This window comes from Sinocyclocheilus grahami, unplaced genomic scaffold, assembly GCF_001515645.1.
Source record: "Sinocyclocheilus grahami isolate Dianchi unplaced genomic scaffold, SAMN03320097.WGS_v1.1 scaffold176.1, whole genome shotgun sequence".
NCBI classification, from domain to species: domain Eukaryota; kingdom Metazoa; phylum Chordata; class Actinopteri; order Cypriniformes; family Cyprinidae; genus Sinocyclocheilus; species Sinocyclocheilus grahami.
This window is the reverse complement of record NW_015505355.1, coordinates 631,834-658,303: the sequence shown is the minus strand read 5'-3', so window position 1 is coordinate 658,303 and position 26,470 is coordinate 631,834. Positions and strand designations below refer to the sequence as shown.

General features: G+C 38.0%; 2 protein-coding genes across 2 annotated transcripts; both read right to left on the bottom strand.

Moving 5' to 3' along the window:
- Positions 1 to 2,344: 2,344 nt before the first annotated feature.
- Positions 2,345 to 4,278, bottom strand: LOC107593748 (HIG1 domain family member 1A, mitochondrial-like). The gene is made up of 4 exons (XM_016283606.1): positions 4,188 to 4,278; positions 3,418 to 3,498; positions 2,716 to 2,850; positions 2,345 to 2,642 (listed from the first exon to the last, which is right to left on the bottom strand). Exons 2-4 carry the CDS (start codon positions 3,491 to 3,493, stop codon positions 2,554 to 2,556), a joined length of 300 nt encoding a protein of 99 aa, XP_016139092.1. The 5' UTR covers positions 3,494 to 3,498; positions 4,188 to 4,278; the 3' UTR covers positions 2,345 to 2,553.
- Positions 4,279 to 5,076: 798 nt separating this feature from the next.
- LOC107593747 (desmoplakin-like) lies at positions 5,077 to 26,264 on the bottom strand. Its single transcript, XM_016283605.1, has 20 exons — positions 26,085 to 26,264; positions 25,800 to 25,859; positions 25,316 to 25,483; positions 24,676 to 24,780; positions 24,448 to 24,543; positions 22,830 to 22,955; positions 22,512 to 22,664; positions 21,864 to 22,018; positions 21,664 to 21,790; positions 21,375 to 21,561; positions 19,918 to 20,144; positions 17,421 to 17,599; positions 16,050 to 16,188; positions 14,817 to 15,010; positions 14,523 to 14,685; positions 13,439 to 13,522; positions 13,249 to 13,356; positions 12,994 to 13,092; positions 8,455 to 10,281; positions 5,077 to 8,132 (listed from the first exon to the last, which is right to left on the bottom strand). The coding sequence occupies exons 1-20, from the start codon at positions 26,247 to 26,249 to the stop codon at positions 5,652 to 5,654; spliced, it is 6,843 nt and encodes a 2,280-aa protein (XP_016139091.1). The 5' UTR covers positions 26,250 to 26,264; the 3' UTR covers positions 5,077 to 5,651.
- Positions 26,265 to 26,470: the final 206 nt, after the last annotated feature.

Below are 26,470 nucleotides of genomic sequence, written 5' to 3'. Positions count from 1 at the left end.
TCACTCACACTCACACTCACACACACACACACTCACTCACACTCACACTCACACACACACACACTCACTCACACTCACACTCACACACACACACACTCACTCACACTCACACTCACACACACACACACTCACTCACACTCACACTCACACACACACACACTCACTCACACTCACACTCACACACACACACACTCACTCACACTCACACTCACACACACACACACTCACTCACACTCACACTCACACACACACACACTCACTCACACTCACACTCACACACACACACACTCACTCACACTCACACTCACACACACACACACTCACTCACACTCACACTCACACACACACACACTCACTCACACTCACACTCACACACACACACACTCACTCACACTCACACTCACACACACACACACTCACTCACACTCACACTCACACACACACACACTCACTCACACTCACACTCACACACACACACACTCACTCACACTCACACTCACACACACACACACTCACTCACACTCACACTCACACACACACACACTCACTCACACTCACACTCACACACACACACACTCACTCACACTCACACTCACACACACACACACTCACTCACACTCACACTCACACACACACACACTCACTCACACTCACACTCACACACACACACACTCACTCACACTCACACTCACACACACACACACACACACAAACACACACAGGTTTACATTTGTGAAAAGTGGGGACTCTCCATAGGTGTAATGGTTTTTATACTGTACAGACCGTATATTCTATTGCTCTACACCAACCCTACCCCTAAACCTACCCCTCACAGGAGACTTTCTGCTATTTCAGATTTTCAATACACTCCATTCAGTATGATTTATAAGCTTGTTTCCTCATGGTGACCTGAAACAAATGTCACCACAAGGTTCAAATTGACTGGTATTACTATCCTTGTGTGGACATTTGGTCCCCATGACGTGATAAATACCAGGCACACACACACACACACACACACACACACATTGGTTTTTATGGTTTACGGGGACTCTCCATAGGCATAATGGTTTTTATACAGTACAAACCATATTTTCTCTCACCCTACACCAACATTTGTCCTTAAAGTTTGCATAGTGTCATTGTACCTGTTACATCTATTCCACATTGTTTGGCTTTGGTCTTATTTTTGTTATTGATAAATCAGTCTCAGATCCTGGAAAGGTGTTTGTTCATCTTTGTTCTGAATCTCAGTGATACTGAGATGGTACCAAAGAAAGACCTGCAAGTCCAAAATATCCTACAATAACATTCAGTATGTACTTACACACTACAAACTAGGCAACATCATCTATGTAGAGATGTGCAAACCTAACGTGATTTGTTAGTGAGGCCAGAAAAATTTAGCTAAACTGAGTGTTTCAGTCACTGGTGACAGGCATTTCTGCCAAGTGTCTTAGTCACTTGTCGTCTTGTGAAATGATTAAATGTAATAAATACAGATAGCAGAAAATGGTTGGTTGCAGTTCATGGGTGTGACGGGCTGTTCAATAGTTCATATAAACCATGATGAATTCTAATTTTGTGTAAAAACATCTAATTTTTTGGCAGTCTAATCAAACAATGAGTAAACCACGAGATAAATGTTCATTCATCCCACTGTAAATGGACGTTCAAATCAAAGAAGCATTTTGGATTCTGTATTATAGTAGCACACCTGACAACATAAGCATATTATGCATACAGAAAACTGACATACTGTATACTTTATGGTACTATCCTGGGACTCCCGGAGCAGGACTGCGAAGCACACACATCACAGTAACACACGAGTGTGAAATAACAAGAAGAGTTTATTGGAATTACAACAGTTTTTATTGGCAAAGATAAACACAGCGAGATAGCTGAGATCCTCAAAATATATATATCACTCTAAAAGTACAATTTGTGTCCGTTTTGAAATATGAAAAAAAAGGTGCAATAATGACCTCACACAGTAACACAATCAATCAATAAATCTACAAAAGAACAAGCTCCTCTCCTTCCTCGTGGACACACAGTGAAGCAGTGGTGAAGTCCCTATATTGTGTTCAATGCATTGTCAGATTTCAGATGATGGTTCGTTAGGTTTGCTGTCCTGGAATTTCTTTCGACTATTGACTTAAATGATACAAGAACGAATCTTGAGTTACAAGGTCTTAATTCCACACTTCTGTGATGAAACAAGGGCACAACACTGACACAAGAGCAGCAGCATTCAGCAGAAATTACACTAATCCAACTATTTTCAGTAACAAAAACACATCTTAAAATAGTTCTCATCAGTTTGTTACTGATATGATAAATAAATAGTAGTTGGCGGTAGCAAAATAGCTACAATTCCGCCGCATACTGTACAATGTTTCTTAAACATGCCAGGCAACCTAACCTCCTTTTCTGAGGTCTATTAAAGTTTAAAAAGGAAACTGTTTCAAGAAATTATTTTTTAAAAAGTTAGCAATAAACACAAACCGTTGGTATTAAGGATATCGCAGGAATCTAACACATTTCTCTTCACTTTTGTTCCAATGCCTTCTGCTCTAACGCCTTCTGTGCTTCGTGAGGTTTGAGAACGTACTCTCTGTACATTGAATAGATCACTCCTGCAAACAAAAAGACAAAATATTGCATTAAACAATACATTTCTGTATGTGTAAACCTAGCAAAGCACCTCACCTAAAGTCATGGCTCCCACCACAAAGCCCTGCGCAGCCACACGCATGTGAATCAGGTGGACTGACATCTTCGTATCTCCTCTGTTCTTCAGTTTGAACAGTCTGTACGCCACAATGCCAAAGAACCCAGCCAACCCTTAAGAGACATCACAGAGAGACATGAAATATATGAAAGAGTTAAGGTGATGTTATAAATGTGACCCTGGAGCACAAAAGCAGTGTTAAGTCGCTGGGAGATATTTGTAGCAATAGCCAACAATACATTTTACGGATCAAAATTATACATTTTTCTTTTATGCCAAAAATCATTAGGATATTAAGTAAAGATCATGTTCCATGAAGATATTTTGTAAATGTCCTACTGTAAATATATCAAAAGGTAATTTTTGATAAGTAATATGCATTGCTAAGAACTTCATTTGGACAACTTTAAAGATGATTTTCTCGATATTTAGATTTTTTTGCACCCTCAGATTCCAGATTTTCAAATAGTTGTATCTATTGTCCGATTCTAACAAACCATACATCAATGGAAAGCTCGTTTATTCAGCTTTCAGATGATGTATAAACCTCAATTTCGAAAAATTGACCCTTATGACTGGTTTTGTGCTCCAAAAAGCCATGTGACTTAATAATGAGATACAAACTAAATACTTAGTGCATACGTGAGAAAGTAACAAGTTATAATCTTTAAATGGTTTACCTGCAGGGACGAATGGATTCTCTTTGGCTTTTCTGATCAACTTGGATTCATTGTCTTCGTATTCCATGGCAGTCATCTTGGCTAAAAGGCAATATTGAATAAAGATTAGATGTCATAAATTAAACGACACAGTGCCATTCTCTGAAGCTTTTTGCACTAGATAAGCGTAACTAATACATTCTCTATCACACTTGTATTTTGTGTTGTTACAGGTTTATAAGTTGCCACGTCAAATAATCAATAAATGGCCTAATATCAGCCAGTTTATCAAACTGGCCAATAAATTAGTAAAGTATTAAGTTGTATTCTGACTTACGAACCATATTGTACTGTAAAACGTGATTTTTTTATTTTTAATTTTTAAGTTTAGAACCATGACCTTAGGTCATTAGTGTGCTGTAGCAAGAGGAGGTTAATGATATATCAAAGAACACATCAAGGAAACTGAAAGGAAAAGTTCAACTGATGACCGAGTTGAGCTAGTGGTTACTAATGACATGTTATATGAAGGTCAAACGATGCACACAGGCCACTTAATACATGATTTTACACAGTTCTCACTTGATGCACATATGTAATAAAATATAACCAGCAATGACAGTCTTTTGATTTACATCCTATCATCAGCTTTCAATGAAAAGATGCGACATTTCCTCAAGAGTTAGCAGTTTCTGAGAGCACACGTGATCACTGTCGCTCTTTGTAATTAAACTATAACATTGTATTATATTAGCAAAACAATCAGATATTAAATGAAGGTTATAACATACCCGTTTAGGAAGTGTTCGCCGGCTGAGAGCTGCTACGCGAGACTGTCGGGAACAGAGTGATGTAACATGTAACACGTCTACGTGACGCTGCTATCCGCGTTTACAAAATAAAAGTCTTTATGAAACGCTTGCGCAACTAAACAATTAGAACAATGCGTTTAAATGCGTAATAAATCGACTATTTTGTCGCGAAAAAAAATCAAACAATTGGGTCCATTTGTTTTGCACAGTGTTTATCTGCTCAAAAAGCAAGCCACTTTGTGTTCATGATACTGAAGCAGAGATATCGAATGTTTTTTAGTAGTTTTAAATGACCAGTTTTTTCATTGTTTTCTGGTTTCCTTTTTGATGTTTTTGTTCAATTGCACATGGATGCTGATTGTTGAATGTACAGTGTGTCCGATGTATGCCTATGTGTGTTCATTACAAATTTGTCCAAATAATAATTAGGTTGGCTTTTCTTTGCTTTGTAAGCCTTCTGCATGATATTTTCAGTGGTTTTCAAAAAGTGTTGGGATCAAAATCTTCTGAACCAGTTTTTTCATTGTTTTCTGGTTTCCTTTTTGATGTTTTTGTTAAATTGCACATGGATGCTGATTGTTGAATGTACAGTGTGTCCGATGTATGCCTATGTGTGTTCATTACAAATTTGTCCAAATAATAATTAGGTTGGCTTTTCTTTGCTTTGTAAGCCTTCTGCATGATATTTTCAGTGGTTTTCAAAAAGTGTTGGGGACAAAATCATCTGTGGCAAAAAGTGGTTGGGACCTGTGCACCCGCAAATTATGCCTATGAAAAAAAATGTTAAGCGTAATAGGAAATTGACAAATGTGGTGTCATAAAAATAATTTTAGACTGTTGTAGTAATAAATACCAGAGAGGATGGTAGTTTATAATTTGATCGTTTTTATTGTTGAAATTGCTCCATATAAACTCAATCAGATTATTAAAAGCAAATCTCAAACAATATCATATTTCCACTTTGAAATTAGTAGATTCATGTTGATACTATGTCAGTAGATGTTTCAAATAAAAAAGTACTTGTTTCCTGATATAGTTTTCTAAACTATGGATAATGCTGGTGATTAATTGCTCGTTACATTTCTTATTTGTAAGTTGTTTTAGACAGAAGTGTCTGCTAAATTAATAAATGTAAAATGTCAATGAAACATGCAAAGGAAGATATTAGAAAACATATAGGCTAGCGAATAAACAAATAAGGAATAATGAAAACATTGTTAAATGTCATGATAAATCTAAGATTCCCCATGAGTAAATAATCAAAAATCCAATGCATTGACAAAACATAAAGATCGAAAAACATTTTAAACACCCAAGCCAATTGATCAGCGCTAGTAAAAGAAGTTAATCTACATTCTGTATCCCAAAACCATACTTCCTCATGAATAGAAAATCATTCTTAAATGTAAATTGTACATTCTAAGCATAGGAATTACACTATAGTTAAGATGACATGTAGCTGTAAGTAACCGAAGAGGTGTAGTCAACACTGCCTCTGCGTGATCCACTTCTTGAGCCGGTACGAGACCCTGCTCTGGATCCTGTACGAGAGTTTGTTCCCGAGGACACGTTGTAGGGGCTGCTTATACCTTTGGTAGACATCGAAGTTGCCTGGAGCATCTTCATGCCATTGTTCTCCTCCACCATGCAGTTATCCATGGCCTCTTTGTATGAGATTTTAAGTTTGGTTTTAGGACAGGTCAGGTTCTTAATGTAGTTCCTCGTGTCCTGCAGCTTCTGTGCCCCTTTGCCATCAAGCCATCCTCTTCGGATGGCCTCCTCAATGCTCACCCGGCGGCCAGTTTCTGGCTCTACGATTCCACCCGTCAGGTACTGGAACTCCAGAAACCTCTGCCCTGCCTCGTAAGGCAACCATTTTTCCTTAATGGCCTCTGCGGCAGAAAGTTTCCTCTTGGTCTTCACATCCTCAAAACCGGCATAAGCCTTCTGTGCTGGTTTTAGCTTGACGGACATGTCTTCATCGATAAGGCTTTGCTGTACAGCATCCTTCAGGGAGAGTCTCTGGCCAGTAGCAGGATTGACAATCCCTCCAGTGCAAACCTGGGCTTCCAAGAGCCGCTGAGCAGTGATGTTGTCCACTATCCCACGTCGCTGTGCCTCGGGGATGGTTATCTTCTCAAGGGTTTCTGTATCAAAAATGGCTCCCACGGGGCTCTGGTCATCAAAAATATCAGATGGAGGGGAGAGCGTAATGGATACGCTAGCAAAACGTTTGCGGATGGTTGGAGATGATGGCGCAATCTGTGTTGGACTGCTGCAAGTAACAACATCCTCAGGACTGCTGGAGCAGATGGAAAGCTCAGAACCGCTGCTTTTACTTGTGATCAGACCTGCGAACTCGTGGAGTGTCAGAGTCCCGGCACGGTACTTGTCCAGAGTTTGTCTATCAATAACTCCCCTATCTAGGGACTCTTGAATGTCATACTGGGTTCCGGTTTTGCGATCGACAATAAGTAAACGTTTGCTGCCGTCAGATGCTTCGATAGTGATCTCCTCCCACTCGCACTCTTGTTCCGAAAGCTCCAGGAAAGTGTCATAGTCGATTAACTCACGATGGTACGCTTCTCGTACGGTCATCTCTTTGCCGGTGTCAGGGTCTACAATCACCACTCTCCTCTTGCGCAGTGTGTTTTTTTGAGACGTCGTTTGCTTTGGCTTTTTCTTGTCCTTCAAAGGCAACAGGATAAGCCCAGTCTTGGGATCTTTGATGCACCTCTTTTTCAACTGTAGATATGTGAGGTTCTCATGGGTGTTGGGATCAAAGAAACCTTTGGTGTCATCGCCCTCGTATGTCAAAATCTCGTTCATTTCGCGGTCGAAGTAACCTTTCCTGTAAGCCACTTCCACATCAATCCGATGACTCCCTTTAGGATCAATGATGCCACCACTGGCTATCTGAGCTTCCAGCAGTCTAATCCCATGACCCTTCTCTATGATCTCCTTCTCAATTGCTTGAAAGAGCGAGATGATCTTTCCTGTTGCAGGATCCTTGTATCCTGTCACAGCCTTTTCAGCAGACAGAAGCTTGTCTTTAAACTCCTTTCCCACAAGAGCTCTCCTCCATGCCTCGTCCACTGTCAGGCAGACATTGTTGACTGGATCGATTATGAAACCAGCGGCAGCCTGGGCTTCCAGGAGCTCCAGGGTGGTTCCTCGACGAAGTAGACCATCTTTCATGGCCTGGTAAAAGGGCAAGACCCTATCATTGGCCTCATCGTAGATACCAGCGATGCAATCAGAGCCGCCTAGGTACGATCTGAGTCTGTCCTCAATTTCTTTGCCTGTTAGTTGTCCTCGGTTTACTTTATCCAAATCGGTCTGATCAAGCAAGTTGGAGTCTACAAGCTCTGTGAGTGAGACCTCACCACGGAGACCTTTCACGGTCAGTTTCTGGCTGCTACTCTCAGAGACAGACTGACTGGTTTGTGTACACCGACAACATGCAACCGGACGCTGTTGCAATAACTTCAATTCCCTTTCCAAAGCCTCCTTCTTAATTATGAGCTCTGAGATCTCCTTGTCCGAGCTCTGAAGACGATTCTTGAAGCGTTCTTCCAGACTCCTCAGCTCAGCAGTCAATCTTTGGATCTCACTCTGCAAGGAGGCCTTGTCTCTCTGTACTTTGTCTCGATCTGACTCGCTCTGTCTGATCTGCCCTTCCTTTAACTCGTATTGGCTTTTCCAGTACTTGAAATCCTTGGTAATTTTATCAATTTCATCCTGGAGACGTTGCTTCTGTTTGATCTCAGAGTCCAAGGAGAGTTTGATGCGCCGGAGCTCTTCTTCGGAGCGCTGCTGCTTGTCTTTGTCTTGTTGCGACAGCTTCAGTTTGACTAGAAGACTATCTCTTTCTTGCACAATTTCTTTGTAGTTGGCATCAGATCGCTGGATCATCATGGATGTCTGTGAACATAAAAGAGAAATGATTTATTGATGAACTGTGTCAGATTATAATTAATTTAGAGGATTTAACAAAGGAAAGAATTATAACACCAACACCATACTGATTCAAACATAGTTAGAATAGAACAACAAAAATTATGTTATCAAAGCAAATATTAAAAAAGCTTTTTGTGGAAAGATTGTAACCATGCAGTGTTATGCAGAAAAGGTGCTTTCGAAGGTAAAGCATTATGCAGTAAAGAGTTATCCAGCAAAGCCATTTTTATATAGCTTAAATTGGTGATGCATTTTTGATGAACTGATGTCGCTCAGAAAAAAATACCTCCGAGAACTGCTTTTGGATTTGGGCAATTTCCACCCTTAAATTTTCTCTCTCTTTAGTCAGTTCATTGATTAGTTCCTGCAGTTCCAGTGCTCTGTTATTGCTGGTTTGTAACTGGAATTGAATGGCAGACAATCGGGAAGCGCTTTCACTCTCAATGGTGCTCAGGCTTCTTTTCACGTCATCTCGCTCTAGTCGCACAGTCCTCAGTTCCTCCTCCAGCCGCAGACGCTCTTTGGTGAGATTCTGGGTGAGGCTCTGCAACTTCTCGATCTCGCTGGTGCTCTCATTTAGCACTCGACTCTTTTCTTCTATGGTCTTGTAGAGGGAATCGTTGTGTTTATTGGCCTCTCGGACAAGGGCTTGTTCCCGCAGAAGCTGCTGTTGCAAAGCTTTCAATTCGGCATTGACTCGGTTCAGATTCTCTACTGTGATCTTATATTCCTTCTGGCTTCTCTCCAAATCATCTTTCGAATTACGAAGCTCCTGCTCATATCTGCGTCCAGAGGCACTTTCCTGATCTTGATGGACCCTTAGAGTTTTGATGGTAGAGGTGTATTCACAGCACATCTGATTGACCCTCTCCAGCTCGGTTTCGATCCTTTTCCTCCTTGTGAGCTCATCCTGATTACTCCTCTTCTCCTTTTCCAGTTCTGCCTGCAACTCGTTCACCTTTGTCTGCAGTTCACTGATGCAACTCTGCAGCCTGATGGCATTCTTTTCCAACATGCTCTTTTCGTTCTTTTGTGTCTCCATGTCTCGCTTTATAATGAGTAGTTCTTGCTCAGAGATCTTTAGCTTGTTAATGGTCTCGGTGGTTGAAGTGTGCTTAGAGAGCAGTTCAGTCTGAGACTGTCTGAGACTTTGATTCTCAACTTCCAAGGCTTTCCTCCGCCTGGTCTCGTCTTGGAGATTCTGGGTCAGCAAGGTAATCTCACGGGTCTTTTCCTGAGCAGTTCTGTTGGCCTCTGTCAGTTCCACCCTGTATCTCGTTTCAGTCTCTTCCCTTTGACGCGTTATGACCTGAATCTGTGACTCAAGTTCGTTCTTGAACCTGCTCCCCTCGGTTGCCGAAGACCTTTGCTGATGAGCGTCCTCTTCTGCTTTTCTTCGTGCCACTTCAACTTGGGAGAACGAAAGCTGCAGCTTTCTGAGTTCCTCTTCCAGGTCTCTTTTCTCAGAGGTTAACCTATCCAGCTGAAGTCTCAGAGTTGATGATTGCTCCTCCTTCTGTTGTGTTGCCTTGAGCACACTAGTCTTGGTGATGTGGATCTCAGATTCATAAGTTTGTTTTAGGCTATTAATGTCCTGGTTCAACTGTGTTCTTACCTTTGAGGTCTCTAATTCTGCTGCATTGCGCCGGGAGGCTTCATCCTCCAGCTGTAATTTCAGCCGTTCAATCTCCCGCTCTTTTTCTTTGATGGCCCTTTCAAATTGACTTTTGGACAAACTGAGCTCCTCCAGTTCTTTCTGTCTCTTGCGGACAGCGAGCTCATACTCCTCCTGCTGAGTGGTGTATCGGTCCTCAGCCAGCCTGCGTTTGCGTTTCTCCTCCTCGATGAGGAAGGTGAGGCGGGACAGCTCATCTTGTAACTTCTTCAGCTGATTCTGGGTACTGTCCAGGCTTTCCTGAGTAGTATTGCATTGCCTAGCCTGGGTTCTCTTGATCTCCTCTATAGATATAAGCTCTTCTTTAGACTGGGTCAGCTCCAGTCGATAGCGAGCCAGACTATCCTCCAGTGACATGTTCTTTTGTGTTTGATCTTTAAGGTTGTCCTTGAGACGTTTTAGTTCTTCCTCCAAAAGGTCAATTTTAGTGTTCCGCATCTAAAAAAAATGCCATATTGAATAGTGTAAGATAAGGGTAGCAAGTTCCAAGCATAACAAATTCTCACTTTTAAGAAAACATTTTGAACATTTGTGTTTCCTTTTTGTTTCCTATATGTATTGCACTTGGTATCAGCACTATTAATACTGGTAAAACTTTATTTTCATGGTCCCTTTTAGAAATTCTGCTGACTATACAGTAAGTAACTTTGCAACTCTATGTCATCTAGCAGTCATTAGAGTATTAGTAGGCTGTCTGCTTAATATCTGCTAACACTTTATTTTGATGCTCCCAACACACATTCTACTGACTATAAGTCACTTTGCAAGTACATGTCAACTTATTCTACTAACCCTATCATAACAGTCTACTAATACTCTAATGACTGCTAGTTGACATGGAGTTGCAAAGTTACTTATAGTCAGTGGTGGGCCGTCAGGGCCAGCAAAGCCTTCTCTGCTGGCCTAAACACTATCAGAATCACTGATTTAGTTTAATATATTTTTCCATGAATGTGTATTAAATTATTTCCAATAGTCTATTCTCTTCATTTCATAGCTTTTCTCTTGGTTGCACTGTTTCAGCAGTGTATGTTTATATTAGAGCTTTTATCCAATCATATTTCAGCAATCGTGTTGCCAGGGTATATGCTATATTTAGTCAATCTAAAAACAGTAGTCCTAATGACTGAAAAACAACCACACACCTCCTCAGCACCGGCTCTGTGAAAGACTCGTGAAGATGAAAAACCACTAGAGTATGGTAGGTTAATTTTAATGTTTGACTATTTTATCGCTTGATGCGTTGCATGCTGATGTTATTTGCGCTATATAAAGCCAGGTTTAAGTTTCTGTAAGAATATCAGTTTCCCGAGTGGAGCTGTATTAACCGGTCTTTTCCTCCGGCCACAGCACTGCTGGCAGAGGCAGACCAGCGGTCAGAGGTACGTTAAAACACATCTATACACTTTTCTTCATCGTCTTGTATGAATTATTTTAATGTTACTTGCTCACTTTCCTAGTAAAGCTGTGCTAACCAGTATTTTCCTCCCGCAGTGCGCTGGCAGACTGGCGGGGAGACTCGTGAAGACGAAAAGCAGTAAGAGAACATTAAATTGTTAGGTCAACTTTAAAACACATGTAATCACCTTATTTGTTTTATACCAATGCTATCTGTAAGGTATAAATGCGTTTTGGGTGAATAAATGTCTGTAAGAACATCGGATGGACTGTATTTGTGTCATTTTGTTAGGTTAATGCTTCAGCTACAGACGATGTGTTGCGCAATTGTTAATTGGGTTTATTTCTTTAGTAATGGTGTTCATTCTCGCTACATAAGATACCTGTCTGTTATGTAGTGCCCTGTTATACTGCATTACTGTGTGATATTTATGGTTTCTATGGCCGTGGCATCATTATGATGGTATGAAGAGATTGATTAATTCATGTAGGACGCCACTGAAGGCCTAGGCGTAAAATGCACGGCCCGCCACTGTTTATAGTTAACAGAATTCTAAAGGGGTCCATCAAAAGAAAGTGTAGCCCTAATATTCAGCTTTAATCCTAAACCTGTTAAAATAACTTGACTATGTAGTGACCAATCGTTAGTGTCCTAAACAAGGTGACAAAATTGTTACGGGTGACAAAAATAGTCTTCAAACAGCTACAGATGATGTGTTGCACAATTGTTAATTGGGTTTCTTTCTTTAGTAATGGTGTTCATTCTCGCTACATAAGATACCTGTCTGTTATGTAGTGCCCTGTTATACTGCATTACTGTGTGATATTTATGGTTTCTATGGCCGTGGCATCATTATGATGGTATGAAGAGATTGATTAATTCATGTAGGACGCCACTGAAGGCCTAGGTGTAAAATGCACGGCCCGCCACTGTTTATAGTTCACAGAATTCTAAAGGGGTCCATCAAAAGAAAGTGTAGCCCTAATATTCAGCTTTAATCCTAAACCTGTTAAAATAACTTGACTATGTAGTGACCAATCGTTAGTGTCCTAAACAAGGTGACAAAATTGTTACGGGTGACAAAAATAGTCTTCAAACTAATTTACTTGTAAATGTAAAGAAAACATTCTCAAACAAACGTTGTCTGTTAAACTTCCAATCAGTGTTATTTTAGTATCATTAGAGATACTAATAAAGTTTTATTGATATTTTGAATGAGTTTTTATTTTTACAGGTTTCATTTTCAGTTTAAGTTTTAGTAATTTTGTTATTACTTTTGTCATTTTTAGAAGTTTGTTTTTTAAATATATGCCAATAAAGGTTTTTTTTCAGTATTAGTTTTTAGTTTTAGTTATTTTAGTACGTCAAGTTAAAGTAAATTAAAATGAGAAATGTTTGCCAACTACCTGGAATATATAAATATATATATATATATATATGAAGAGTTCATTTGCAAAAACCGATAACCGATACATATATACATTTCAGTTTATTTTATTTCAAGTAATTAAATTTTTTAATGGTTTAAATTTAAGTTTTAGTTTACTATAATAACCCTGCTCCTAATACCTATGTACAGTTTTTTTATTTATTACTATTTTAATGTTAAATATGTATTGGATTTCACAACATCTTTGCATGTTTATGTTTCCATTTCCTTATTCTTAAATTTCTACAAAAGCTAAAATAATATAGATCATAAATTTGCATGCTGTTTGGCACTGGCATCTCATGAATTTTCATAAATTTACCTTTAACTCCTCCATGTTTTTCATCATTTCCCCAAGGAATTTGTAGTAGTCGCTTGAACGCGTCAAGAGCTCTATGTAGCGTGACTGCAGCTCTGCCGCCTTTAGTGAGACAGTTATAAGTCAGTGAAGGCAGAAAATTCACTCATAAACTCAAAATACAGTAAATCACTCGAACTGTGATGTTAATTCATCATGTTTTGTACTATGTGTGAAACATTGGACCTAATCTTTAAATCTTGGATGTAATATGATTACCTCCTGCCTCAGTTCAGTGGATGGAGACTGCAGCATAGTCCTCTTGATGGGAATGTTGAGCAGCGTCTCCAGTCCTGCACTGTAGGATGCCAGCTGGAGCTCATAGTCCTGCGAAAACAGTTATATGAGAACTGAGACTTTTGCATAATTTGCATATACTTCTTGTAATGATCAAAACAAGAAGTCTCACCTTTATGGAGGCAGCGCACGTGTCTGCATCTTTGACCACATCATCCACTTTTTCTTTCTTTCCTTTGATCTCAGAATACAGCGCCTGCTCATTGACAACATCATTTTCTCAATTAAATATTTTACGCAATCTTTATCCAAATCCAAAATTCACTTTCTTAACCAGAATATATCAGTAAAATCTTAAATAATCAAATTAAAATTGCACTACGGACATACATTACTGAGCGGAGAGCAACAAGATCTGAAGCACAGAACCACATGATACTTGTTCAAAAGGCCTTTTTTATGTGCACTTCATTCTTACTGTCAGAGGGTCTTGATGCTCCATGACACAACTGACTTAAAATAACTTCTCCACATTTTCATATTTCTATCTTTGGTGATAGAGAGGCCATATTTTAGTATTTTCCATCCAAACTTACTTTTCTTTCATACTATTTACAGGTATTTAACAAGCAAGTTAAGAAACAGAAGTAGAGCCTCCTTAAATTCAGATGAGAAAAAAAAATGCATTTTACAAAATATAAGATCAAATAGTGGGAGAGCTTGAGCTTAACCGAGACTTTAAGCGTTTAAGTGGCTGCTGTGACGACCTTCATTTAATGCGATAAAGGTGTTCAGTTTTATTTCTATTTTGGAAAATAAACGTGCTTGCTCTCCTCGCAAATCAGCTGTTTCTCGTTTTTCACTGGCATTTCTCTAATGCATCTTTGAGCCTATGTTGAGTTTGAGTAAAATACTTGAGTACTGTTAAATCAGATACTTTAAGACGTTTTACCGAAGTGGTTTTAGAGTTGGTGACTCTAATGGAGTCAGTTTCGCTGTACAGTATCTCTACATTTACTTAAGTTTGGTTCTCAGGTACTAAAAACCAAACTTTACACCTCTGGCGTGTTAAAAGTGCCTCCGTTGCATACTCTCAGAAATTTACCCCTGTGCATATTAGTACCTTAAAAGTACATATTAGTACCTTTTGGAAAGGTGATCTTGTCAATGTGATAATTTCATCTTGAAAATCACCTCGCTAGACTTTGTACACTTAACCAAATGTGGGTATTTTATTTTAAGTGTATTGCACTGACTTTTTGTTGGTTGAGGTGGTCCATCAAACTGTCCAGACTGTTGAATTTAGTAATCTGGAGGGCATCTTGGCGCTGACGTGTTTCCTGAATCCATTTGTTCATAATGGAGTTGGTTTGCTTGTAGTGATTCAGCTGTTTCTCCTGTTTCTCCAGGTCCCATACCCTGACAAACAAGCACGCGAAATTGAATGAAACTATGGTGGGTCATACTTTCTACATTTCTACACCATTTACCATTGTGCATCCCAAAAGTGCATGTGGAAATTCTTGCCAGAACAGCATATTTATCAATACCTGCTATCAATCTGAGCCACAATTCGGCGCCAGCGGTCAGTCATCTGTCCAGCGAGCTCTGAGTATCTGGACAGGTCCACATCACACTGGTGGAAAGATTTGTCTATTTGACTGTTCCAGTGCACGGCCTTGGACAGCTCAGTCTCCATAGCCTTCAAAACACCTTTCTTCTGCTCCAGCTCTGCTTTCATCGTCTGCACGGCACAAGACATAATCAAACAGAAATATATAAGTGACATGCACAATCGTTTGAGTCGGAAGTCAAGACGAGACATTTTTGGAGACATGCGATTATAAGAAAAACATTTTTTTTTTTGTGACGCTGGTGTGAAAAGAGGCTTTCCATCACCCCTAAAGAAACCATATTTACACTGTCTGAACAATTTAGACTCTTTTCAGGTCTCTGTCTTAACTCGGACTTACATGACTACAACACTGACTTTTCCTTTAAAGCTGCAACATAATAACGTGTGAAAAAAGAGGGGTTTTGAATACTTTCTGAATATACTGTATTGTAAATGTGTTATATTTTTATTTAACCTTTTATTGATATTTTAAGAATTTCATTTATTTTAATTCTAATACTTATTTTAATTATTGAATTTGTATGCTTGAATAAATCTCCTAATTCAGTCAAAAATGACTTATTTTTAGGCATTTATAAAATTTTTCATGACAACCACCATTAAATTATTATATCTTACAATATACAATAATCCTAATCCTATCATTTTTTCATTCAGTGCATAAAACTCAAAATGTGTTTTAGGGTCAAAATGACGGTGCATGTCACACACAATGTTTTTTGTTAATATTATGAATATTTACATTTTCCATTTTAATTTTAGTTTTTTTAGTTGTTGCGCGTTTTTGTCATTTTTAGTAGTTTTTGTTTTATAAATAAATAAATACATAAATAAATGTCTATATAGTTTTTTTTATTAATTATTATCTCAGTTTTAGTTGTAGTTATTTTATTACATCAAGTTAAACTAAATTCAAATAAGAAATGTTGCTTTGGCAACTAGCTGAAATAATGTTTTTTTATATAGTGTATTTTATTTGAGGTAACATTTATTTTATTTCAAGAAATTATCATTTTTTTATTACAAAAATAGTTTAAGTTTTTGTTTTAATTAACTATAATAACTCAGACACACACACATTATGTACCTGGTTAAAAAAGACAAGGGGTCATATTAATTATTACAGTAATAAAAATATTAAGTTCACCTTAAGAGTCATGAGGTACTTTTCCACTTCGTTCAGATCAAGAGAAGAAGTCTCTTTTTCTGTCAGACGAGCCTCATGGACTTTAATGATGTCCTCAGCCTGCAGGAGGTTCTGGAGCAGAGCCTGAACAGCAGTGAGCCTGGAAACACAGACAAATCCTTATGAGAAAAAAAAACTGTGAGAAAATTACTGCTAATTAATTCTCACACTAATACCTTCTCCTGTCACACCTAACCTTGATGGACAGAAACAACTATAAGTAAGCCATTCATAGGTTAATTAAATGAGAAAGCTTATATATGTTCTTGGATCTTAGATGTCAAGGATACACTGCTTATTTACGCTGCAAGAGCGAAAAAGAAACATTGTATGGATTTATGGATTTCCAATACTGACGCCATAGATATAATACTGTTTACAGCTGCTAATGAAGCCTCTAGAGATGAAACCCAATTATAGTAAGGGATGCTATATTTCCGACATGCTCTAATCAGCTGACCAATCACAACAGACTGGGCCAGCCGACCAATCAGAGCAGACCTTTTCAGAAACTCTGGCTTTAAAGAGACAGAGCATGAAAAGATGAGCTGCAGCAACGTCCAGTATGAGAAGAATAATGTTTTTTGATTTTTAAGTCATGTAAATATATTCTAGCAGACCCCATTAAAAATTATAAACGTGCCAATTAGCATATTATGGGCACTTTAACCAAAATCGGACCCCCGAAGAGGACCAAAAAGCGAATCAGGAGAAGAAAAAAAAGACCCAGTTCTTTAGGTTCACACTGTCCCTGTGCCTGAAAGAGAACTCGAATCCTTATTTTGTCCACTTTTGTCTCAGATTGTTTCATACTGGTGCTTTTTGGACCTAATCCATTTCAATGTGCATTTTGAGTACAGCAAGATGGGAGTGTAATGTCATATTTAGTATAATGCCAATAGATTAGCCAGGTAACACTTTATTCCACTAGTCCACTTCAGACATTCTACTAACTATAAGCAAATACATGTCAACTAGCAGTCATTAGAGTATTAGTAGACTGTTTGCTTAATATCTGCTAACACTTTATAGTTATGTCCAACACACATTCTACTGACTGTAAGCATATGCCGACTTATTCTACAAACCTTGACCATAACCTGGCAGTCAACTAATAATCTTAGTTGACATGTAGCTGCAAAGTTACTTATAGTTAGTAGAACGACTATAAATAACTATAAGCATACAAGTAAAGTGTAAGCACGCTAAACTCTATGTGGTTCAAATGTCTCCTGTAGACAGCAAGACATTTCAGCAGGCTTAGGAAGAGAGCAAAATCAAAATATTAATAGAATGAATAGATGCCATATCGGTTGTTTTAAATGTTCTTGCCTCTGGATATAAGCGGTTGAGAAGCCCTGCAGGCTGCCCAGTTTCTGGTTGATGTGGTCCAGTTCAGAGCGCAGGTAGCGGGTCTGCTCTGCGTTAGTGCTTCCTTCCAGCTCTCGCAAGATCTTCTCCCTCAGACGCAGATACTCGTCCCGGATGGAGTCCAGATCACGATGAACAACCTGACCATACAGACCAGACACAGATCATTTTTACTGATTAAACTCAAAACTAGCTCATATGAATCAAGAGGAGATGTGACGAACACACACACACACACACACACACACACAGCAGTGGGCAGCCATTTTTGCTGCAGCAGTTGGGGGTTCAGTGCCTTGCTCAAGGGCACCTCAGTCATGGTATTGAAGATGGGCAAGAGTGCTGTACATTCACTCCCCCCACCTACAATCCCAGCCAGTACAAGACTCGAACCCGCAACCTTTGGGTTATGAGTCTGATTATCTAACCATTAGGCCACGACTTCCCCAGGCCACGACTATTTTGTCACAGTCCCCAATCTAACACTAGCACTATTAATAGACTTCTACAAAACATTGCACTTTAATATAATATACAATCAATCAAAAGTTGCCATAATAATCCAACCCTAAAAAAGTGTTAAAAATTAATTTTTTAGTTGCAATATGAAGTGGCAGTGGCCAAAAAGGATTCACAAATTATTTTCCAATTGGTCCCTTCCTGTAAACTCCGAGATCAGTAGGAAATTCAGCTGTGTGTGGTGAGAGAAATCAACATTTTGGATTTAGATGCCAATGAAAATCACAGACTAGCCCCTATATATGTTGAAATTTCATTTTATCCCCATAAGAAATAATTACAGTCCGAAAGGTGCTTTATGCATTTTTGAAACTTGAAAATTTTGGTAGCATAGACTTTCAAGGCATAGACAAAAATGATTAGAGATTAGGCTTGCCGCGATAGACGGTGCTGACGGTGATACCGGTGTTAAGCCGCAACACCTGTTACATCACTTGCCCACCGACCCCCACCGTCGTTTTGATTTTTTATAGTAATAAAAATCATTTAGTACAGTAAAAGAACAGACACTACAATTAAAAACTGAATGTGGCATACAAGACGATGGCGGATGATTTAGTTTCGAAACGAAATGCAAAAGCACCTGTTTGGCAATATTTTGGATTTTGAAAAGCCTGTTGACTTTTTCCGTTTATCTAAGGTGATTTTTTTAAACATTAGTTTCTTATTTAATTGGTTCCACATTGTTTGCTGATTTTTACTTTATTTAAACTTTGTGTCATTTATTTATTTTATTTGACATCAAGCTGTATGCCGTGCCTCCAAGCTTTCTTACTCGTTTTGCTAATAAAACGTTCAACGTTTCTTATTTATTTGGTTATATATTATACATGTTTACTTGTTTCCAGTTTTGTACATTTAAACTTTATGTAAGTTATTTGTTATTTTATATTAGGCATCGCCTGCCCTATAGCATGGTGTATTTTTATTTGCTTTGTTAATAAAGTGACTCACTAAAGTGAGTTTGACGTTGTATTTTGTTGTTGCATTCAAGCAATTGACGCCTAACTGCCGCTAATTCGAAAGTGAAAGTAAAATGTGCACGGCGCTTTTAAGCTATTTAGACGCAAGGAAAAGAGGGAAAATTCAAACGGACTAAAAACGAACAATTGCGTTACTCCGAATTGCCGCTATTTGAAAGTGAAAGTAAAATGCGCACGCCGCTTTTACAAGCTATTTAAAAGCGAAGGAAAGCGAGGAAAAGAGGGAACGCCTCTTTTATTACCGGTGTTGTCACACATCGATTAACTGGTGGGAAAATTTCCTCACCGTCATTAAAAATATCTTAATTTGTGTTCTAAAGTCAAACTTAGGTCTTTTGGGAACAATATGAGGCTGAGTAAATGATGACAGAATTTCGATTTTTGGTTGAACTGTCCCTTTAATTGACTAAAGAAGATTTAACAGAATTTTCTCCAGTCTGTGTTGTCAATGATCACTAAGTGATTTCAGTAAGATTTTGGAAAGTACAACTAATTGTGTGTTATTCATGAAAGGGATAGTTCACCTAAAAATCTAAATTCTGTCATCATTTATTCACCCTCAAGTTGTTCCAAACCTAAATGAGTTTCTCTCTTCTGTTGAACACAAAAGAAGATATTTTGAAAAATATTGGTAACCAAACAGCTGATGGTAGCCATTGACTTCCATTGTTTTTTTTTTCTATGCCACTGAAGTCAATGGCTACCGTCAGCTGTTCAGTAACCAGCATTATTCAAAATATCTTCTTTTGCGTTTAACAAAAGAAAGAAACTAATACAGATTCGAAACATCTTGAGGGTGAGCAAATGATGACAGAATTTTCATTTTAAGTCAGACTGTGTCTATAATTGTAAGCAATGCAGAAATCTGATCTTCAGTATCAGTCGATATACAGGCCCATCAGTAATTGTTCTAGCAGACCGTGCCATTAGCAGTGATGTTTTGTGTTTGATTGTACCTGCAGCAGCACCAGTCTTTGGGAGCACTCCTGTACGCCGTTCTCCTTCAGAGGCACGTGGAGGTTCTGGATCAAGCCCATCTCCGCCACCTCCACCCTGCGTCTGAGAGCACTCAGATCTGACATGAGACTCACGCTCAGCCCTGAGCTCACCAACTTCCCGTTACCCACCACCACCTTCCCATCTGTCTCCACCTTCACCACTTCTGTTCTTACTCCATTCTCCCCTACACGACAAAACAATAACACAACAGTTAGGCTGTAAAGCAACAGTAAATGAATGAAGGTGTCCTAAAGCAGGGATGGGCAGCTTTGGTCCTGGAGGGTTTAACCTTAGTCTCCAAACATCCTTCCTGTAATTTTCAAGTATATGTTTAGGAATGAAGCTGAACTCTGAACAGTGGCCCAGGACTAGAGTTGCTCATATTTGTCCTGAATTAAATTGTAAGGTAAAGATATGTGTGAAGGCAGGGTGAAGGACCCGAGGGAGACACTTTATATTGAAATATGTCCAGCCTCTTTTTTAAATTCTTGTTTAAAAGTACATTAATAGTTTAAGTACCTAATATTATTGTCGTTTTGGGTCTCAATTTGCCTGCACCACTGTTATTTTAGTATCACTGAGATACTATTATAGTTTTTATTAATATCTTGAATCTATATATTATTTTTTATAATTATATAATCATAATTTTTATATTTTCTGTTTATTTTTATTAATTTTTTAAATATTTTTTCCCATTGCATTTTAATTTAAATTTGTTTTTTAAATTTTGTTGTGCGTTTTTTTTTATTTATTTTTTTTTTAGTTTAGTTATTATACATCAATTTAAACTAAATTGAATTAGCTGGAAAATATATATATGTGTGTGTGTGTGTGTGTGTGTGTGTGTGTCAAGAAATGAAAATGTTTTTCTTTCATTGTTTTAGTTTCAGTTTTAGTAAACTAGAATAACTCTGGCCTGAACTAAGAAAAAAGACAGATGTGTGATCTGAAGCTTTATCGGGAGATCTGCTAAATTCCAGTGAAGTTGAACACTGAGTGTTATGTTGTGTAGATGGATTAATTTCCATGCATCCAACATCAGTTTGCAGATTCAGGCAGATGTATGCATGAAGTCATAATTTATGTCACTTGTCTATTTGTGTTTGTGAATGAAGTAAAATGATTATTTCGGTAGACTGACATTTGTGTAGAAATAGCCAATCAATGAACTTCAGTATTAACTGTTTCAAACACTCTTTGCATTGTTTTTTTCTAATCATATTTACTTGATGGTAAATCAGAGATGAACTCTTCTACAGACCCAATCTCTGGATTAATAATAAACATTAATCACTGAAGTCACTCTGCAAACATCACATGGCTTTGATATCCGTACCAAGACAACTTGTAACACTACGTTCATGTATATTGATTATAAAGTGCGTCTGGATGCTGTGTGCAAGTGTCTTACTGTAGTTAGGCAGCTGAATCACCAGCCGGTCATAATGGGACTGAGCTCCTGCGTAATGCATCTCCATCTTTCTCTTTTCTTCATCGCTAAACATCTCAGAGCCGAGACTGTTCCGCATGAACTCCTGGTAGTGGAGCTCCAGGTTCTTAATAATGTTGCGATACTCTTCAGGACGCATTTGTGACAGCTAAAACAGACAGGGAACGAGATGCAAAAAATGATGGAGACATAATGCTAAGTAAAAAGCATAAATGGCATAGAGTGAAAGACGCATCCGATCAGTTCATACCATTGAGAGTGTGAGGGAGTTGATGTATTGGATGTCCTTCATGCAGTACTGCCAGGAGATCAGACTCTTGATGTTGATGTACAGCTGACTCCAGACGGACATGATGGCTTCGTAGTACTGCTCGTTCCTGTCAAGCAAGCAGTTCATCAGTGCATGTCTTGTTGCACTCTGATCTGTGTGCATGCGTGTTTTTGTCGTACTTGTGTGCCAGACTGATGCTCAGAGGGTTTGGAGGTGGGATGAGCAGACACACCGATGGGATGAGCATTTCCAGTCCTCCAGGTCCAGTCACGTGCCACTTACTGCGCTGAGAGTTGTCTTTCAGGATACCTTCGTTCCCTTTCAGAATGCCCTTCTGTAAATGTCAAACGACATTTCAGTGTTTCATATGAGACCCTTGACCACAAAACCAGTCATAAGGGTCTTTGTTGATGATTGCATCTGAATACTGAATAAATAAGCTTTCCATTGACGTGCTTTTGTGCTCTAGTGTAAATGTTATAATGCCATCATAATTTGCATAAATCAACATTGCAATGGCACATGAATATAGAAATCTACCGATGAGCGGTCACATGTTTGTAATTTATTACTGTACAGTTTTTTTTACTTTATAGTCATTGTGTAACTTAAAAGTGAAGCTAGTTGTGCACCAATTGAAGACTTTTCATTCATCTGTTATGAAAATAGACCGTCCTCAGTTTCCTGTTCAAACCGCAACTAACATGCTCGGGAAATAAATCACTGTAAGTCCTTCTGAATAACACATGACTAAATAAATATATATAGATTTTCAGATATTACAAAGAAAATAAAGAGACATCAGTTTGTATGTGAGAGTGACTGACCTGGTCCTGTTTGAAGTCACACAGGGCTTTGACGATGACCGGGCCGCTGCTCTTCTCCTCTGGGTTACGAGGCCTCAGACACACGATGCTCTTAGACTTGCTGACCAGCGTCTGCACCTGCCTCTTACTCTCCATGATCCTCTCTTTCTCTTTCTACACACACACACACACACAAGCACAATTATTTACACGCTGATGAAGAACGGGAACATTTTCTGTGCACACAGTGTTTTGCATAGTGCAGTCACATGACGTTATAGTACGTCATGTGTTATATATTTGTTGATTTAACTCTACAGGTGTTTGATTTTGTCTCACCTCCAGGTTTTTGAGCATTTCTGTCAGATTCTCCAGAGGTGTGTTCTTGTCACAGGTGAACTTGTTACGGATGCTCTCGTGGTCTTTCTGCAGTCTGGTGTACGTCTCATTGGTCTCCTTGAAGAACTACAAAAGAATAATAACAAAAATAAGCCTTCTTTCATCCTTTGCTCCCCTTCAGGTCCACACCTGTATTAGTTTTTTCCATAGAACACAAAAAGAGAAATTTTGAAGAAAGGATTGGTTGCTCTTTTCCATGCAATTACAATAATGTGGACTGGGGCTTTCGAGTTTCAGACACAAAAATCACCAAGTACTATAAGTATCATAAAAGTAACCCATACTCCTTGTGCACTATATATTCCAAGCCCTCAGAAGCCAAAAGATTTTGTGTGAATAATAAGTCGAAATTTAAGGCAGCATTATTCACTATACTATTTTAAAAACTAAATAAATAATTTCTTGTCTTTTTAAAAGACAACCAAGCTTATCTTCATTGATGCTTTCTAAGAATTGTTTACAACAAAACTGGCCATTATAAAATTCCCTTAAATACATTTGAACACTTGAGCATGTACGAGGGTTTTTTTTATTTTTTGCATAAAAATGTTCATTACTTGAAATAAAATAAAATAGTTGCTTGCAACACTTGCAACTTGCAACTTTAAAATTGAAACAAAATTAATATTATAATTAATATACGTTATTTGAAATAAAATGAATATTTGTATATTTAAAAAATGACAAAAACACAACAAAATTACTAAAACTTTAAATAAAATTAACTGAAACTGAAAAAAATATATAAATATATATATACAGTATATATATATATAGATATTAGTGCTTTCAAATGATTAATCGCTATTAATCGCATCCAAAATAAAAGTTTTTGTTTGCATAATATATGCGTGTTCTGTGTATATTTATTATGTATATATAAATGCACACACATACAGTATATATTTTGAAAATGTTTACGTTTATATTTATATTCATATCATTTATATTATAAATAAATATATTTAATATATAAACATAACCTATTTTACTGAAATATATACATGCATGTGTGTGTATTTATATATACATAATAAATATACACAGCACACATGCATATATCATGTAAACAAAAACTTTTATTTTGGATGCGATTAATCACGATTAATCGTTTGACAGCACTAATATACAGTGGGTACGGAAAGTATTCAGACCCCCTTAAATTTTTCACTCTTTGTTATATTGCAGCCATTTGCTAAAATCATTTAAGTTAATTTTTTTTCCTCATTAATGTACACACAGCACCCCATATTGACAGAAAAACACAGAATTGTTGACATTTTTGCAGATTTATTAAAAAAGAAAAACTGAAATATCACATGGTCCTAAGTATTCAGACCCTTTGCTCAGTATTTAGTAGAAGCACCCTTTTGATCGAATACAGCCATGAGTCTTTTTGGGAAAGAGGCAACAAGTTTTTCACACCTGGATTTAGGGATCCTCTGCCATTCCTCCTTGCAGAGCCTCTCCAGTTCTGTCAGGTTGGATAGTAAACGTTGGTGGACTATATATATATATATATATATATATATATATACATCAAACGACAAAGCCTTACTTGGCTGTAAGCAGCGTTCTCCTTCAGATGAACATGGATGCACTTGGTGATCTGCAGTAACCAGCTCCACTGGGTTTGCAGTGTGTCCATATAAGCCTGAAAGAACCAGAGAAAAGTGCTTATTTGCAAGTGATGTGCAGAATTCCTTATTAGCATGAATGAGGCAAGTTTTCACAGCCACTGTTTTGTCACAGATGCTCTAAGTTGAGCGTGAAGATGTTTCCTCACCTCTATCTTGTCAGATGCTGGGTGCTGGTTCTTCAGGAGGATGTCCACCTTTGCCTTCAGTTTATTCAGCTCTTTCTCTTTCTCTTCCAGATCACTCATCAGTTTCTGGAAGGAAGGATGTATTTTATAAGCTAAAATCATCAGGCATTTACATGACGGGAAATAACTGTCTGGCATAGGTAAGAAAGACTATTTTTTTTCATTGTCTTAATTTCACTGAATGTGATTTTTTTACGTTTTCCCACGTGTACATGTTGTATTTCATCAATGCATGTATCTCAGAATTAAGCAAAATTCTGAATTTAATGAGTCGACAACCACCTGATCACTAAGTAATCCTTGTTCTCTTTTCTGTATTTTTTGCATTTTTTTGTGTCCGCTAAATTAATAAATGTATACAAACAAAGAAATGTAAACTGGGTAACTCTTTACAATAAGGTTAACATTAAAGTTTGCAGTAGTTTTTAATTAACACTTTGAAAGATTCTCAGTTCATTAGGGTCAAATGACATTGTATCATTGAAACATGCATTTACTGTAAAAGCTGAAATTGTGAAAATCACTATACCAATTCAATATGCATTTGTGATCATTTGCATTACTGTATAATAGTTTCTAATGCTTGTGTGTGTCTCCTCACCGAGTAGCTCTCTTGTTTTCGTGGGATGTAGTTGTCAATGTTTTTATCGCCCCAGTCAAACACCAGCTCCTCTTCCTCTCTGTCGTTGACCCATATGATGGCTCTGGAGATCTCCTCGATGATGTTCTGCAGGTCTCGCAGCTGAGCCACACGCGTGTGGGACATTTTCTACACGTAAGAAAGAAGAAAAGATCCGATTGAGAGAAGCGCAAACACTGGAGAGTACTGATCTGTTAAACATTTACAGTCTACAATAGTTGCTACATAATATTCCCATTTGTATTACTATACAGTTTTGATAACTCTACTATTATTCTAAAATGTGGTAAAAATGAGTAGGTGAATCAAAACCGAACACATTTATATATAATCTATTTGACGGTGTATAAGCAATTGAATTGAATCACCTGCAATGGACTCTGATCAAAGTGTAGAAACATCTCAGAGATGATAAAGAGAAATGAGAGATGTTTCATTAGCTGACCTGTAAACTGTCCCATTCTTGGTCCAGAGCGTGGAGTCCGGCCTTTTCTCTGCTCTGCAGCTGAAGCAGAAAGATTCTGTCAGTACATGTTTGTCATTCTTACAATGAAATCTATTATAAAACAACACTTGAAGCAGTTATGTGAATTTATTTGAATGTTAGTGCATGCATTGAATGCATTTTAGTTACATTTCAATTCAATATCCTGTTACTGCCACTTCGAATCAACATTCAAATTCCTGTGTTTGCATTAGCATGAGCGTGTGTGCAGTGCACACAATGTACCAGTTCATCCCGCGCTCTGTCTACTTCCGGGCTTCTCTGGATTGAACTGTGGAACTTGTTGTGATTGAGGATTTGTTGGCTGATGTTCTCCGCATCTTCACCGAAGGGTGCGGTCTCAATGAGTCTCTGCAACAAACAAACACACAAACAAACCTTTTCAGACATGTGCCTACAAACACAAGCAACTGATTTACAGTCTTCTGGAGTGTCGCCTCATTTTAAATGCTGTTACATTTCTTAATATGGTCAAACATGGTGAAAACAGCAAATTAAAGTATAAAGCTGGGTTAGTTAAATTAAAGGCACGATATGTAATTTTCGCCACTAGAGTGCGCGTATTCAAAATAAACAAAGAGGCTGTAAGTACACAAGTCAGCAAAATATAT